The sequence below is a fragment of the Pagrus major genome, chromosome 7, assembly GCF_040436345.1.
Source record: "Pagrus major chromosome 7, Pma_NU_1.0".
Lineage (NCBI taxonomy): Eukaryota > Metazoa > Chordata > Actinopteri > Spariformes > Sparidae > Pagrus > Pagrus major.
In genome coordinates, this window is record NC_133221.1 from 30,549,668 (window position 1) to 30,567,141 (window position 17,474).

At 39.9% G+C, this 17,474-nt stretch overlaps 1 protein-coding gene across 1 annotated transcript in view; it reads left to right on the forward strand.

Moving 5' to 3' along the window:
* Window positions 1-17,474, forward strand: part of prkcz (protein kinase C, zeta) — a 128,239-nt gene that overhangs the window by 59,004 nt on the left and 51,761 nt on the right. Inside the window, exon 5 of the mRNA XM_073470402.1 lies at window positions 6,794-6,879. Coding sequence (XP_073326503.1) covers window positions 6,794-6,879 — 86 coding nt within the window. The remainder of the gene's footprint in view (window positions 1-6,793; window positions 6,880-17,474) is intronic.

The window sequence follows — 17,474 nt, forward strand, 5'->3', positions numbered from 1 at the left end:
TCATTATAGTATTTCTGGGAGGAGAAACGTTGTGTTGCTGTGAGGGAATGTGATATGAACCTGTACAACTTGTTGCGCACAAATACAACAAGTTTGTGTATATTAGCATTTCTTTCTGTCAGTTTATATTGGACTCAGTGCCCACTTTAGAGAAACAATGATTCCATAGGTTGCTTGTTACAGTGTGTGTTCTCATTCACACTTGAGCTCTCAGTAGTCTGATATGGATGTGAGGGTAACACGGTGATCTGTTACCATGGTGTCACCTACAGTGACTGACGCATCCACATGTTACACTGACTCGACAGTCCGGGGGATCCCACATGTCTCCCACTCTAACCCCTTCAGAGACCCCCTGTAGTCTTTAGTTTTTTCTGTGCTTTGCATGACTCCTAAATCCGGAACAAATTTCACTAATCCCAACTTTTAAATTGGGTATCTTTTGTAGGGTAATTAATTAAAAGTCAAACTAACAAAGTTAGCCATGCCACTATTGAGCATCTCTTATCACAGAGGACTAATTGTGTCTAAAACGCCTCAGGGGTGTTTCACTGATCCCTCTCAGCTTCTTTGGAAGTGAAAGCCTGATGAGAATAATGTAATAACCTTAACCTAACCTACTGTATATACTGGCCCTTAGCAATTGGCAGCAGGAACAGAGTGTCCAGAAAGGAACTTGGCACTTGTGAAGCCTTGTGCTCTCTTTTTCTTTTTTCTTCTCTCTCTCTCTCTCTCTCTTTTTGTTCTTGTTGGGTATTATTGGGAGGGCGCGGGCGTTGTTGGTAGCAACTTGAATGCTGCTACTTTCCTGCGAGTGAGAGGAACAATGTCTGGAAATGAGTCAAGCTCTCATAAATGTCCTGTCTTGGAGAGATTTGGTTGAGTACCACCCTGTTCGCCTGCGACACAACTCCCTGTATCAGCTACAGATTAGCACCAGCAGGCTGTCTACTCCTCTTTATACCTTCCACGGACAAAATGGCAGGACTGCGTGCATTGCCCTTTGCATCCGGAGGTGTAGTATTGTCTTTTCATTCATATAAGAATCGGTTTGACTTGTCTGCTTTGTTCTATCAGTCTGTATCTTTCTTACTCTCAATTTGGCACCTTGGCAGAAAAATGGGGCAATGCAACACTCATCGTTCTCCAGAGGGGGATGTTGTAATAGGTCAGCTCTTTGAAGGTCTGCTAGTCAAGTGCAAGTGGAGTGTTGCAAGCACATGTCGGAGGCAGCTGTGTTTCTGGTTGGCATCGCCTTCAGGCTGTGAGGATGATCCTGGCAAGTTGTAAACAAGAAGTGATCCACCCCTCCGATCCAGAAATTGTTTTTTAATTGGATGCAGTAAGCAATAACATCTGCTATAACCAGAGGGGATTCAGTGTGATGTCATTGTCTGTGTTGGAATTGATAATCGGATTATTATGGGTAAAACATTAAAGAACAGCCTAGACGAGGCTTTGAATTCCCATGGGGGTATTTATCCGTAGTTGACATTGACGGATTTTTGGGTCAGTATTGTGACAATATTTACTGTGTCATGAGGAGTCACAGCGGGACAGCAGAAATTTACTCAGAGGAGAAATTACCAATCATCATGAGATCACTTTTTGGTTCATTTTTGCTCATATTTCAAACTGTTCTCCTCAGATTTAACATTTCCAGCACTCTCCTGCATGCCTTTGGCTCTATAAACATCTGTCACTTCCCTACAGCAACTGAGAATTTGATGTGGTGTGTGGATTTCACTTCACACACACACACCAACCTCATCGAAAGATGTGCTCCTGGTACACCTGAGGCCATGAGTGAAGTCGTGCTGTTATTGTGCAAAACTGTTTTTTTTTCTATCAGCATCCAAAATGTATACTCTAGTCATGTTCCTCTTTTTCACAGTATGTCCTGATAGAGATCCAAAGTTTAAAACATCTGGTCTACTCCAACAGCAGCATGATGCTCTACCAAGTGATGAACAGTTCTAGTCCAAAAGAACAGAAAAACAGTTTCCTGCACTTACAAATGTATTTCAGGGGCTGCTGTGGCTCAGGAGGTAGAGCATTCAATTGGCTTGGGCAAGATACTGGACCTCTTCTTATGGCTGTTCCACTGGTTTGTGTGTGTGTGAGTGAAAGGTGATGAGCAGGTTGGCGCTGTGAATGGCAACCTCTGCGATTGAGTATGAATGTGTGTGTGAATATGTTGTAAAGCACTTTGAGTAGTTTGTAGACTGAAAAGCCCTACTGTATATGAATGCAGTTCATTTACAGTTTATCATTTATTTTACATCTAGACCTGCAAGACCCTGCAGGACCACACCAAGCCCAATATAACTTGGACCTGGCCAGACTCAGGTTACAGGTTGGATCTCAGTTATAAGTTACAAAATGGACTTGTGAAGACTCAACTCTTTGGTTTGAGCCTTTAAACTCTGAGGCATTAAACAACTTTTAAAAGGAGAAACTTAACACCCAGTTTGGCTTGAACATGCATTACCTCCCTTTCCAAAGGGAGCGCGATAATAATGCATTCACGCAAATTCCTCTTAACGCGATTAACGCACGCACTTTATGACCCTCGGCCCGCTCCATAGGTTGGGAAATCAGAAGGCGATGCAGCAGTAATGTTGTGGATGGCAGCAGAAACAAATCTCCTTGAGCAGAAATAGATAAAGGAAAGGGTCTTTTGAATGTCTGTTCAGCTTCAAAGCTCTGCCAGATGGCTCTCTCCACAAGAACAAAGTTATTTACATTTACTGCCGATGTGAACTGAGTTACCACCGGAGTACGTCCAGTCTCAAATACCACTTGCTGGCCGAGCACACAGCTGATGCAGAGAGCCCTCCTCCCCTCACCAGAGACAGACCACACTGGATAGTTTGCAACGGAGACGCCTGGACAACTCTACATGTGACAAACTTTCAACAGCAATAGCTAAATGTGTGGCTACAGTTTGCAGGCCGGTTAATATTGTTCAGTTAACCTTCACAAGTGTAAAGTTGGACGCTACATTGTGTTAGTATTACTAAGGAATGTTACATTCAGGTCAGTAAGCCCATCTGTTGTTGATTGTTGGGCTTGAGTTCACCATGTTATGCTTCCAGCATATTTTCTGAGCATGCAGTACCTTTGAGGTTATTCTGGAGAATATTCTGGACAGTGTTTGTCATTGTTTTGGATCGTTGCAATAATAATAAACAAACATTTGCAAAAAGCAGGCATATTTGTCCACTCCCATGTTGATAAGAGTATTAAAAACTTAGTTAACTATGGACAATCATGCAGTTTATCATGATTAAATATCTTAATCAATTGACAGCCCTAATAATAAAATATAATATAATATAATATAATATTTTATATTTCACCTCATAGTGAGGGAGTAGCAGGATGACTGGCAGTAGCAGAATGTAGTGTATGGGCTGGGGTGAAAGGTTTGTCCTGGATTTAGGCTGAGCATGAGCCATTGGAGGGCATTTTTCAGTGGCTTTAATTGGATCGAGCAGCCAGAGATAGCCAGGAGCGGGTTGTCACAGCTATGTTGGCCACAGAGAATAGCTGGTAAACTGGAAATACACTGTCATGATTACAAATGAAATATTCACCATTTGAACCCAGGGACTGATGAATGCAGCCTGTATAGCAGCCAGATACAAATTTAAGAGGAAAACAATGACTCACTTATTTAAACTTCTCCTGTGTAACCTCTCATCTTTTCATCAACCCTCGGATTAAAGACACCGAGCTAAATACTGCAATTTACCACTTTGTACAAACATCTGTTTACAATTAATTATTTAATCACATGCACTGTATTTAGCATCTGACGTGGGCACTGAAGAGTGCACCATGATGTGTAGGTTCACCTTCCTTCCCCCGAGCTTCCCCACTCGCCCACTAGTAAGGGCGCTGGGTAACTATGGTAACACGCAGCAGTGATTCTCCAAGGCAGTTTCCTTTAGAGACCTTGAGTTAACAGGATTAGAGGGAATTCATAGACGAGACCCCAAAGAGCAAGGCCTCTTTGTGTCTCCCATCTGCTTGCTTCACTCTGATCTCTACTGCCCTGACTCAGAGAGAGAAAGATGCTAGAATCACAAAAATATTCATCACAATGCAAAAAAGGCACAATGCAAAGCAGTTGAGTGTACATTGAAGACACCAGAGGCCTCTAAGGCAGTGCTGACTTTTTCTATAGTGGTGCCTTTTCATCCTCAGGCAGTACCTCATGTACCATGTGTTTACTACTGTTTAATTCCCTCTCTGTGACAAACTGTTTGCATACAGAGACAAGCACAACATACATTTTGGTCAAGATCAATCAACCAAAGTCAACATATAATAAGAATTGCACATTGTAAACGATAGCCAAGCATGGTGGTCGATAAAGAAGAGCAGATTCTCAACTTAAACACTGAAGACTGTGTGAGGTTGCATGTTCAAGCCATCTGCAACACGAGTTCATCCCAGGGCATGAAAATTTAAACACAGCTCTGTACCCATTGCTCAAGAGATAAACAGCCAATCTGGTATATGTGTTGTACCTTATTCTGCACAATGGTACAATCATTGTTCAGAAAAGGAGAAGCAGGGATTTGTTGTTAAGATTCACTTTTATTTGCAGACAATGACATCCTGACATCCTCACTGCTAACTAATAATAGCTGGTATATGGTGGGCTGTGGCTACCATAGCAACAGAGGCAAAAAAGTGAGTGAGTGGAGGAGGACATCACAGCCGCACCCGTCTCTGGAACAACCAACCAGACTGGAAAACCAGTACAGACGTGGGGAGGTGCTGAGAGAGCAGCTAGTGAATAATTAGTGGGATCAGGATTTTAATGCCTGATGTGTTTCAGCCAGCCACGTCACTGCATGCTGTTGTAATGGCAGCACATTTAAATTGGCTGATAACGTATTCATTTGTATGGCAGCAGGTTTATCAGTTCATGGACATAAACAACACTCCTCTATGCCTTTCAAGGGGCACTCTACTGATTTTATACATGAAGTTTATTTATGAGACTGCACTATTCAGACTGTGAAAAGAAGGAGGAGGAAGCACTTTGTTAAGTCTTAGAAAATAACCCTGCTGATCTGATGATGTCTTCACTTATCTCACCTTGGGCTTGGAGACTTTACATTTTTACCATAAAGTCTGTAGTATAAACTGACGACTTGGAGTTTGAAAGATGTGGACCTTTACCAGCTGAGGAGGGTCTAATGAAAAAATGCTTTCAAGTTTCATTGTGATAGATTTTTTTGGAACTTGACTTGAATATTACTAAAAGTCAGGATATCTCCGTCTCTGCATTATTGGTTTTGACAATAATTTGCCAGCCACCTGCAGGTCTCCAAAAATTATGAAACAGACTTGAGAAAATTGGACAGCTCGACTTTCTTTGAGACACAGTATGATAATAATTCAACCTAGAAAATGCATTTGCTGCAGTGTGAATGCCGGCAGCTGATTTCAAAGCAATGCTAAAAAATACAGAAATAGATTTTTGAAAAATGTCAAGGCTTACATGCATTGCCTTGGTATTTGTCCTTGAAAATGTTTAAAATAATAAATTACCTTAACTCCAGTTGATTATCTCTTTTTTTAGCATTTTAATTCTACCTCATTCTCTACCTTACGTTAGCGTTATCTCACAAGCTCATGGATCTGCTCGATTTGCTTTGCTGTTCCCTCTCAATCTCTGGTTTCTTCATTGCACACACACTGGCCTGCTGCACCCACCATCTTTCTCTGCACATGTCTGCTCTCTCTCTCCAGTGTGTGTGTCTTTACAGAGGTTTAGCGATCAGAGATTGTCCACTAACTACCTGATCATGGATGGCGTCCTTCTCTCACATGGATTTTAAAAAATAAGAAGAAAAAGAAAAAAAGGTCATACTAAAATGGGCCACCAAATATAGCTTAGTGGCAGTTAATACACGAGTCATACACGACATTCTGATATTTTCCAAACCTGGCAACAAACTGAGAAATGTTGTCAATGCACTGAAACATCTCTGGTCAAAACGTTGTGGTATTCACCCATTCAAAGACAAGAATTTATGATCGAGGAGGATGGATGATTTGACCCAGTTGTAAAAGGGGCTGTGTTAATGGAGAAACCCTCAGTGTTTGTCCAACAAGTCCCCCAAACCAAACAATATATAAAGCTGTTGTAAGAAGTTAGTAAGAATGTAGAATGTTTCCTTATCATTTTAAAACATTGTCTGGTGTGAGGACAGAACCTCCCTGTTTCAGCTCACTGCTAGTTGCATCATGTTTTTGCTTCTGGAACGTATTAATAACTGACTACAGTGTATGATCCTATTATAAATAGCTGCACCTTCATGGTCTCATCTGAATAAAAAGGTAATATGAAGCACTACTAAGTCATCACTAGGGGTTAAAGAAAAGAAAGGATAGAAGAAGCAGCAGGGAAAAAGATGAAGGGAGAGGATGAAAGAAGAGAATAGACTGGTGAGGAAGGGAGTGGAGAGGGAGGCAGGCGCTTGTGTGTGTGTGTAGGTGTGTGTGTATGCGTAGGTGTGTGTGTGTGTGTGTGTGTATGGGTGTGAGCATGCGTATACATCGTAGAGAAACCTGATGGTTGTTTTCCCCTCACTTGAACTCAGACTTCACTCGAAGGAAGAGCCTTAGGACTCTTACCTCAGCTTTCTCTCTTTTCTATCACTCCATCTCCATCTCCATCTCCCCCCCTCTGTTTTAGCAGACTTCCATCCCCCTCTCCATTAGTGTCTCACCATGAAGCTACTCTACAACTGTTTCCTCTCTCTTCTAGAATCGATCTATCGCCGCGGGGCCAGAAGATGGAGGAAACTCTACCGAGTCAACGGGCACCTCTTCCAGGCCAAGCGCTTTAACAGGGTGAGTGTCTTTAAACCGTACTAATAGTAGTACATGCAGTAATGCCTGAGCAATGCTTCAGTCACTTCAGTTAACTGAGCCTGTTGTCAGTGGGAAATCTTGTCGTTGGGAGACAGGAAGTTTTAAAAGTGATAATGGATGGTTGCTTGATTCAAAGGTGAAGTTTGGTTTGAGGAGCTTTGGAGATGTTTTAATACTTACTGACCAATTTTAGAATTAATATGAACAGTTGAAGTTCTCCCACTGAATTTTGCTGAACACTGTAGGGGAGCATTAGCTGTGTTTGTAGCCTCATTAGTGACCACCGTGTCTGTGTCATTAGCGTCATTTGCAAAATGCAGGAATGGAAAGCATTTGCTAGCAGCAGTTGACATATGTCAGATTAAACATTTTATGGATTTAAATGAAAATGTGTCTACTCAACCCCATGCTGATGGAAAGTTGGGTGAAGTTTCAGAGTCCACAAAACATTTCTGGAGCTTCACAGCAAAACAGTGTTGCAGCATTCTCTGAAAAAATTGAAGTAGATGGGGACTTGGGGTAAAAGACAAAAACATCAATCAGAAATAAAATATAAAATGGCTCCATACAGTTTGTCCAGTGCAATCCAAGTTTCTGGAAGCCCCAAGATTGAAAATGTATTGTGGAGATGAAATGTGTTGTGGATACTGAAATATACCTGAGTTTCCATTGGCATGGGGCGTTTCTTTTTTTGGGTGAACTGTTCCTTTAGAATTGTTAGTTCTGTAAGTTGATTTACCTGCATTGATCTCATCCACACAACACAGGAAGCAGTTTTTCTGTTGCACATATGTCTCGTGCGAGCTTCTAAATCGGTGCAGAGTGTGACAGTCTCTCTGTGTGGAGTATACAGTCCAGTATGTCACAAACATTCTGCAGCTAAATTATATATGACAGGTAATCAAGTCACCGCTCCAGCTTAGCTATCTGGATATTGATGCATAATTCATGGTGTCCTAGTTATGGCTTGTTTAGCAGTTGTCTCAGCTCTCAGCTACACACACACACGCACACACACGTACACACCTGAAGGCACATGTGGGCTTTCATCATTTCCCTGCCAAGATGTTAAAGAGCTCTAGCTGCTCACCCTGCTTGTCTGAAAGAGGACTACAGCTTTTAAAGTGTTCCCATTCTGTAATGCACGATGGCCATTCAGAACAGCAAAAGAAGAAAGACATTAATAATATTTCACTTAGGTACCTAATGTGTTTTCTCTAAAGAGGAAGAAAGAAGATCAGGTTCTACTGCTGCCAGTAGAAGGCTGAGCCGTGTGTTGTGGCCTCTTCTTTTGTTAGCTCTAGCCAGATCATACCATATGCTATCATAGCATTTGTATGATATGTTTAAATTGTTTGTCTAAAATGTCTGACAATTAAGTAGCAAGTAAACACAAATTAGATTCCTTTATTTACCAGAACCATGTAGTTGCTCAGAGCTCAAAATTTGTTTTCCAAGTAGGACCGGAAAGTGTATCGATATTCTCTCATTATTGTGATAGGTGTATATTATATTAAAGGTAACGTATGTGGTGATATGTGGTGATAAGTGTTGTCTTTTCCTGCTTTTAAAGGCTGTATTACAGTAAAGTGATGTCATTTTCTGAACTGACCAGACTGTTCTACGTGTTCTAATACTTGTCTTCACCCACTTCATTATATCGCCATCATATCCACATTACTGATGAAAACTGATAGATGTTCCTGACTGTACTGTCGCAAAATTGATGTTGAGGTATTTGGTTAAAAATGTCAAAATGTAAACATATGTAGTATATCCTGTGTCTCAATGTAGCAAAGAAAAATTGCACAAATATTATTTCCAAGACAGCTTTCAGATAAACAGCCATTTAGCATATAAGAATCTGAGAAGTGAAGGGGACACCTCAAAGGAAAGGAAGCTTCAGAATCATTGGAGGGGGTAGTCATGGGGGTAAGAAAACTCAGTTTCTGTTCTTGTTCATTTGTTTTTAAATGGGCTCCTTCTCGGTGTTGTGTAGTATAGCATTCAGTTCGGTGGTACAACCCCTACACAAAGAGTTCCATCAGCTGGTGACACTTGTAAGTCTGAAAGACAGTACAGATGTACAATAAAAAATAGTTTTCGTCTTGTTGTCTTATTGTTATGTTCCCATTTTCAGCTCTTACAATGAAACCTCTCCAATGGATGCAACAGTCGTAATGTCCCTGCAGAAAGTGGATAGGCTTATTGCACCGGCATCTTGCTGACTCAGCACTTCGCTGGTCAATTAAACCGATGCCCTGTGGAGCCTGACTAAGTCAATACAATACATATAGACCTACAGTTGTACATTAGTATTTTCATCATAATGATTGGGCTGCTACTCTGTTTCAATATGCTGCTTAGAGTTCAACTGATCATTTTTAACCCTGTCTGTCTCCTACTTAATATGCACATATACTACTAATATTCAAATAATAATTACTTTTGAGGAAATGTAATTCTTGCCTTTATTACAATCTCTGGCAAAGTTTTTTTTCCACTTCAGAATGTTTGACATTAAACAGAAGGCACAGAAAAAGGAGGAGGTTGGGGCGGATGGTTTGTTGTACACATATTGGCAAAGTCAATGCATCCTGTCTCCACCATCTTTCCCTAACCACATAACTGAGTGCTTTGAGTTGCATAAACAGAACCATAAAAAAAGTGTATCATGTTAAAGGCAGCTCCACCAGTTTTACAAGTGTGTTTACAGGTATTGAGTACTACTGCATGTGTGAACAAAAATAGTATAAAGCCTTTCGTGGCTCCAGAGGAAGGTGAATGTAATCTGAAAAAATAAAAAAAAATTCCTACAGTGATGTCACTCAGTGGCTAAATTGCATTGTAGGTAATGTAGGCGCCAAGTTTTGAAACGCAGTCCACTGGTCTATCATAGCACTCTTATAACACTGTTTGACTCATTATATACAATTAAAAAACAAATACCATAATGAATACTGCAGAACCAGAGATATCTTTTTTCATGCGGTTTCCTCCTTTTCCTACAGTACCCACAATGCAACTTAGGGCCCTTGTCCACAGAGCATTTTTTCTGAGTGCCAGCATCGTTTTTCATTTTTTCCCAATGAGGAGCGAGCGGCTGCAGCAGCAGGGGGTCGCCCAGGGAAAGGCACAGCGTACAGCTTTTTTCCGAGGGCGCCTGTCTTTCTTTTTCCTGGCCTAGGCCATAATAATCACCATATTTTTGTCTCCTATGGACATGGTCATGCACCCCCATCCTCCTTTCCCTGATGCCCCGATGTCAAAAAACAATCAAACGTATAATAAACCAAAAGGGGGCAGCGTTGATCATACAGTGTTGTCATAGAGACAAGACAGACATGCAGCGTTTTTTCTCTCACGCAAATGCGCTTCATCCCAGTGATAGGCCCTTAGCTGCTGAGTGACATCATTGGGGTCAATTAATCAGATTACATGCATCTTTCTCTGGAGACACAAAAAGGCTTCATATTACTTTTTTCACACAGGCAGTAGTACTGCAGACCTGTAAACACACTTTAATGTGTAAAACTGGGAGAGTTACCCTTCAAAGCCCACCTCCAGTCAGTGTCTCTTCCTGTCCAACCTTCAACCTTCTTTCTCAAACAGAGCACAGGGGCAGGGTTTATAGTCATGCATAGTTATTACCATTGCAACCAGACTGCTGATAAACAGTAAACATCACTAGCAAGGATTAGTGATAGCATTGATATTAGCATGGACAAGCAGCATGAAAATTAGCAGGGATAGTGATAGCTGTCACTCAAACAGACGTTCTTGTTGTGTATTGAGGAGCTGCAGAGTTTATTCATGATCAAACTGTAACCTGTACTGTACATTTACTGCCACGAGACAACTTCTCTGATCAACTTCCCCTCTGCTCTCTCACTGACACTGGTCTGATCTGAATACAGTCACTGTAGCTATCTTTCCTTCTCTTGCTCGACCACTAACACACTGCACACTGCTGTTTCTTAAAGGAGCCACGCTGCTTTTAGGAACCTTACTGGAGGGTGATGTATGACTCCCACATTCTACTATAGCCGTCCAGGAAAGGACTCTGAGAAATATGAAATAAAAATACCATAATACACACGAGGGGGGCTGTAAGTTGACAGGTCGAAAAATGTGTTGACTGTTAGCAATTCAAAGTTCAGAATTCAAGCAAATAAGTTGTACATTTAAGGAGACATGGTTGTCTATTTTTTTTTTTTTTTTTAAAGATTTTAATGGATATTGTTGTTATTATAAATATACAACTCAGCAGTCAGTGTTTGTGTTGGTAACCAGTTGGTTTTCAGACTGCAATTTCTCTGACTGTTGTTGCTATGCCAGCTTCCAGGCTTCTGGTTGGTTCACTGTGTTGTCTCCAGCATATAAATAAGCCAAGGAGAAGTAGGTCAGGTTTCTTCTCCCTCTCTCACTCCATCCCTCTCCCTCAGTTTCTACACGTCTGTCTCCATCTATCTCCTCCCTCAGCTCCATCTCCCCCTGATGTTGCAGTGGAGAAAGCTGCTTTGTGGATCCCTCCCATTAGAACATAATAGGGTCTGTTTTCGCTCGTCTCCGCGTGATGAAGCAGAATTCAGTCAACCTTGCTGGCTGTCTCCCTCCAAGGCACTCCATTTGGGGGATGACTGACACCAGCCTCTCATCGTTCAACACAGAAAATCCAAGCAAAAAGAAAAGTCACACTGGTTCAAGCAGGTTAATTTCTACCACTGACTGGAGATGTGTTATCTAGCATATGTCTATATATAGTATGGTAGATGTTGTAAATAAACTGCAACCCTCAACCCTGAGATGTTTTTTACTTCCACTGAATAGATCATTTCTTTACCCTGGAACTGGCAGTAAAAATTAACTGTAAAACTCAAAAGTTCCGATAATTAATCAGAAACTGGTGTGTATTCTTTTTTTTGTCTTTTGTTCCTTTTTTTTTTGTCATTTCTAGGTCATACTTTAATACGTTTTTAAAAGGAAAGTACAACAATTCCTGTTGCCATAGTACCATGTGATATACTTTTGAGGTGAGGTAAATAATCACATTAAAGAAGGATATGTTTCATTTTAGCAAGGGTTTTGTCAAATTGCTTTAGTGGTTTGAGGTACAGGATCATTATTCAATGCTTTATTTAGTGCTAGTTGTTAAAAAGTCTATTACATGCTTTAGAATGCCACTGGGCTGAAGACTCTGGAAGGCATGGGAGGAACACAGGCAGGAAACGAAGGCAAACTGACAACTGAAAGAGGGAAAACACATGGACCAAATACCCAGGATGTTTACAGGGAAACTAATCAGGACAATCACAATACAAAGACAAGAAGTCAAACAAAACCTGAGCCATGAGAGTGAAACCTACAAAATAAAACAGGAAATAACTAAACTAAAACCCAAAGCCATGTCAGATTTGATGTAGCCCAGTTCATTTTTAGGGCCCATATATTTTTGGTTGTGGGCCCAGATTTGGTCATCAGGCGACTATTTGTTGAGCATTCGATAAGAGTGTGAAGTCTGTGTCTGTGTGACTGTGTGTCATTGTTGAAGCTTTACACCCAACTACTTGTCTTGTCTCTGATTCTATGGATGCTGTCGTGGCTTGTGAAGATGATAACTATGGGTAATACTGGGGGATATTTTGTTATATCCTGTTATCCTTTCAACGCACATGTCATTGGTCGGCTTGCTCTGATGAGTTCCTTTTGGGGTGATTTAGACAACATATCATTTCTCAGCATATGAGGCTAGTCAGTTTCCAGGTACTCATATGATCTGTAATGCTGTCAGCTGGGCTGACAGGAGGCCTGTCAATCGATAAAAGCCTTTCTCATCTACTCATCACTTTATTCCCTAGCTACAGGACTGTGGACCTCCACAGTCAACTCTTCCCTCATCTGTGCTGGTTTCAGTCTGGTGGCTGCTGTGTAATAGAGTTTGATAGTTTCCCTAGAAATACAATTGACCGAATTGTTCCAGTTTATCCAGCAGGATGGATTTTTCCGTTTGTTGTATGTCCTTGAAATGTGATGTAGGTGCTGGACTTAATGAATTCCTGGAGTGGAGCAGACTGGGAATCAGATTACCTCTCTCTTGCAGCACTAAGCAGTAGTGAGTTGTCCGGCTAGGTCTAGCTTGAGACTGACAGACTCTTCTATGACGGAAAGCCCTCCAATAAAGTACACCAATTTAATTCCACAACCTTTTTTTCTGGCAGAATTACATGTTTTGTTGTGGCTTTAAACTGTTCCAGGGAAAATGTCATTTCCTTTCTGTGGAAACTGAAAATTATTTTTCTACGTGAAGTTTAAAGATTCATTAGATTATATCTTAATATTTATGAAGAGTACAACAACTCCTGATGGCAATATAGTCAATGCTTTTTGATGTTGTTCTGAGGTAATTACTGTGTGTATTGGCACGGAAGGAGGATCTTTCTCATGCAGCCATATTGATGAGGATTTTGTGCAGTTGTTTCTGGTGGTTTGAGGTATAGAAGCATTGCTGGATAGCTGTTGAATGTCTCTCTGCAGTCTGATATTTTGGAAGGCTCCTTGCTGAGTACTGACTGAAAGTGAAGTTGGATGTCTTGTCAACACAGGAACCAGATATATTTGTCTTTAAAATTCTTTAAAGATGATCATTATTTTTGCTTAATTACAAATCTATGTTGTAAGTTGTAGGTAACAATATGACTTGGACCAATGTCTGTTTAGTATAATACTGAGTCTCCACCACTAACTCAGAACCTGTGGTGCTTTCTGGACTCAGCTTTGGGAAACATTGGCTTCACAAAAGCTAGGAAGCAATCTTATCTGTGATTTGGTTGTCTAAAACTGAAACCTCAGCCTGTTAAGTGGCAAATAAGAGCTGTAGTTTCAACACATTGTTCAGTCTTTTAAAGATTTAATATGTTACATTTCCCCCATTCAAATGTCTGAAGAGGACTAGACTTTTGTTACATAATTGTTGACAGGTATAGTTTCATTATCCAAAATGTTTCCAACAATGTTTACACCCAGAGAAATCCTCAAGTTTACTCAAGGTGCGTTTCATTCGTTCGCCTTTCACTAGAATTCAGTAAGAGAGTCGGAGAGTGAGGAAGGAAGTTGGCAAGCATCACTAAGTGTAGTGAATTTTCACCTGGTGTCACCAAACGGCCAGATTATTTTACTGTACATTAGGCATATACTAGCAAACAAAACAAAATGCACCAAGGGTGTGTTTTTGTCTGTGTGTTTGAATTTAGGTCAACCTCTCACTAAACTCAGCACTCACCAGAGACTCTAGTTCTCTCTCTTCTTTTCTCCCTTGCCTCTTTATAACGTTCATGAAGTAAAGCAGCACTTCCCCTCCAGCTCCTCTCAGCAGTCAGCAGTCAGCATTACAGGACATAAACACCCAACAATGGAGGTCACCTACATGGATCGCTGCTGCAGTCAGGTTAATAATAGGAGTGAAGGTAAATCCTAAAAGTTCTAAAGTAATCTCTGAGTTCTCCTCCTGCCGTTAAACAGATCCAGATCAGAGGAAAATCCAGTGTGACTCTGGATGCTTATTCCTCCAGACGGTCTGGCCATTTATATTTAATGTGGTAAAATGATTTGTTATATTATGCAGTAATAAAAAAATGTCCTTCAAGTAATTGATAAATTAGTTGTTAGATTAATCAACTAATAATAAAGAATTGTTAATCTACATAAAAATAAATGTAGGTGCAACCAAGACCATGTCGAGGGTTAGGGTTAATTCTCTCTCTCAAAAGTGCTGGTTATACCTGACGAGGTGTCAGCTGATTTCAGTTTTGATGTAAATGTTATGATACGTACGCAGTCAGTGTCAAGTGTGCAGAGGTTTGGATGAGTGGTTCTCAGGAAAGCAGCGGTACCAGAAGCCAGGCTATAAGTTCTTTCTGAACAGGGACTTCACTAGTTCAAAACTAATGACATCCCCATGAACCTCAGCTGTATTTATGTTTCGTGCTAATTAGCAAATGTTAGCATTCTAACAAGCTAAATTGATATATGATGAACATGGTTAACATTATACCTGCCAAATATATTCCTGTGTAAGCGCTGCTACTTTAAGCCTGTTAGCATGCTGATATTAGCATTTAGCTTGAAACACCAAGTGCAGCTCAACAGAGCCATTAGCATTGGCTGTAGTATCATAGTCCTATTTGCTTATAGATCTCTGATATAAAGGCACCTGAAAAGAACATGAGAATGGAAAACCTTTGAGACTGGATGTCTTTTAAGGAATAAAAGGCACAATTAATAACACTTCCTGGTGTTTTTTAGCCTGTCCAAAGCCTGACGCAGTGACAGGCATTGTTAAAAGTTATTTTTACCTTACACTGCTTGTTACTGTCAGGCTGTTTGTACTGTTGATGGAAGGGAAGAGGGATAGAGGCAAAAGTTTGTGATTAATTCATAAATGTTCACCTTAACCTCTGTGTAGAGTTAGATTAGACAGACTGAAGGAAGCCCTGAAGTCCTGCTGAAGCATTTACATGGGAACAGAGCATTGACTGGGGCTCTTTGTTCTTTACACTGTCACACACACACATACACACACACACACACACGCCCTGTGAATGAATGTTGTCAATACACAGAAGCACACACACTGCATCATATGCGTTTAGTCTCCAGTGAGACTTTGTGTGACAGAGTTATTGATGTACGCAACATTCTTTGGTACTAATGTAGCAAGTTAAGAGACAAGCTAAAAAAATAACCACAAAGAAAGAACCAATCAAAGAACAAACACTCTGGAGATCATATTATGTAACAGAGAGTGAACTCTACTAAGTCTCAGCTTTACAGTAGATGTGTGTGAGAGCAGGGAGAGGCCAGAAGCCATCCAGAAGCCTACATTAGACATGGTAATGTACTGAGTACCAGATAGCAATTGTATATAAAGAATAGAGCTGGGGCAGTGCAAACAAATCAGAAAACTAGCTGACACGTTCTGATACCCAGCATTAATAAATCCTAAATGTATGGTTAATTAAACTTAATAAAATATTAAGTTAATAGTTATTTTACTTTTAACAAACAATAAAATGCATTGTAAACATTAATTAAGCAATTGCCTTTTGTCAACTAATGTTTATAAACCTTTACAATTGCTTAATAAATGGTTTACAAATCATTTCATTGTTTGTTAACAGTGAAATAACTATTAACTAAGGTTTAATTAACTATAACTTTACCATTTATTAATGATAATTATTGTAACATGGTGAAAATTACAAGTATGCACATGCACAATATATTACAATATAATATATAATTTCAGTTTGGTGTAGCTTGTACAGTTGACTTGACTCATCCATAATGATTCAACCATGATATGAAACTAACACTAAATGCTTGAAGACCTCTTCAACAGAGCTGAAAGATTTTACTTCAAATGCTTAATTAATACAATTAAGTAAATTCCTAGATGTTAATTTCTAAATAACAACCACTTCATTTGCACTAATTATAGGTGAAGTAGAGGCAGTGTTCAATTGGTACACGTCCCATGAATAATTCCAATTATTTCATTACCTAGTGTATTCTAGAGTCTGTCAGTGCACAGCAGGTCAGCTGAAGATGCCAAAATGATCAGACAAACCTGCAATTCCACATATATAGAAAATCAAGTCTAAAATGACAAAAGAAAGAGGAATTACTTTTGGCTTGGGTTTAAGGGGAGCAGTTAATACAACAGTCTGCGAAACTCTTTTCCCTGTAATTATCACCAGAATTAATATGTCTTCACAAGAATTTTTACAAAAATTATTAGGAAAAAATGCACACAAAATAAAGCATACCAATGGTTTGTCGCTTGTTCATGTTATTTTATTTTATTTTTTATTTTTTATAAATTCTGCAAGTGTTTCATTAATTTAGTCTGCCGACTCCTTGTTAACATAAAAAAAAATAGAATAAAAGGAACATTTTAAAACACATAAAGTAAACACTTATAATACAATACTTTTTTGATAGCTTAACTTCATTTAAAGCTGCACAAGTCATTTTTGTATAACAACAATGGATTAAATAACTATTATAATGTGAAAGAGACAGCACATAGTGAGGTTCCCACAAAGAATATTGGAGTCTGCAGCTCTATGGAGCCTTTAAGCATCTTTCAGCTAATTTTAGTTTTATGGTTTACAACTTCACTCTTTTGGTTTCCAGTACTCACATCAACCTAATTTCCAGCAGTGCCAGGCAGCCATGTTTAGTGAAAAAGCTCTGGGATACAGTGATATTTTTTTTTTCTTTGTAATCCCAAGGTTGACAGTAGAAATACAGCTTTTATGTTACAAAACAATCTGCCAGAAATGTGTGTTTGCCTTTGCACTTCATTGCCAGTTGACCTGGTATTTTTTAGTTAGTTTGTTTTGTTGGAGCACTTTGCGTTGGCACCTCCACTGCTTTGGCTGACTGGCTTTATTCAAATGAATAAGGGGGCTGTTGGTCGATACATGTCGGTCTGTATCTGCCTGCTGGATGTGTAAAAAGATTCTTACTTGCCATCACCTTCACCATATGACTTTATAAGGCCGTCAAAATTA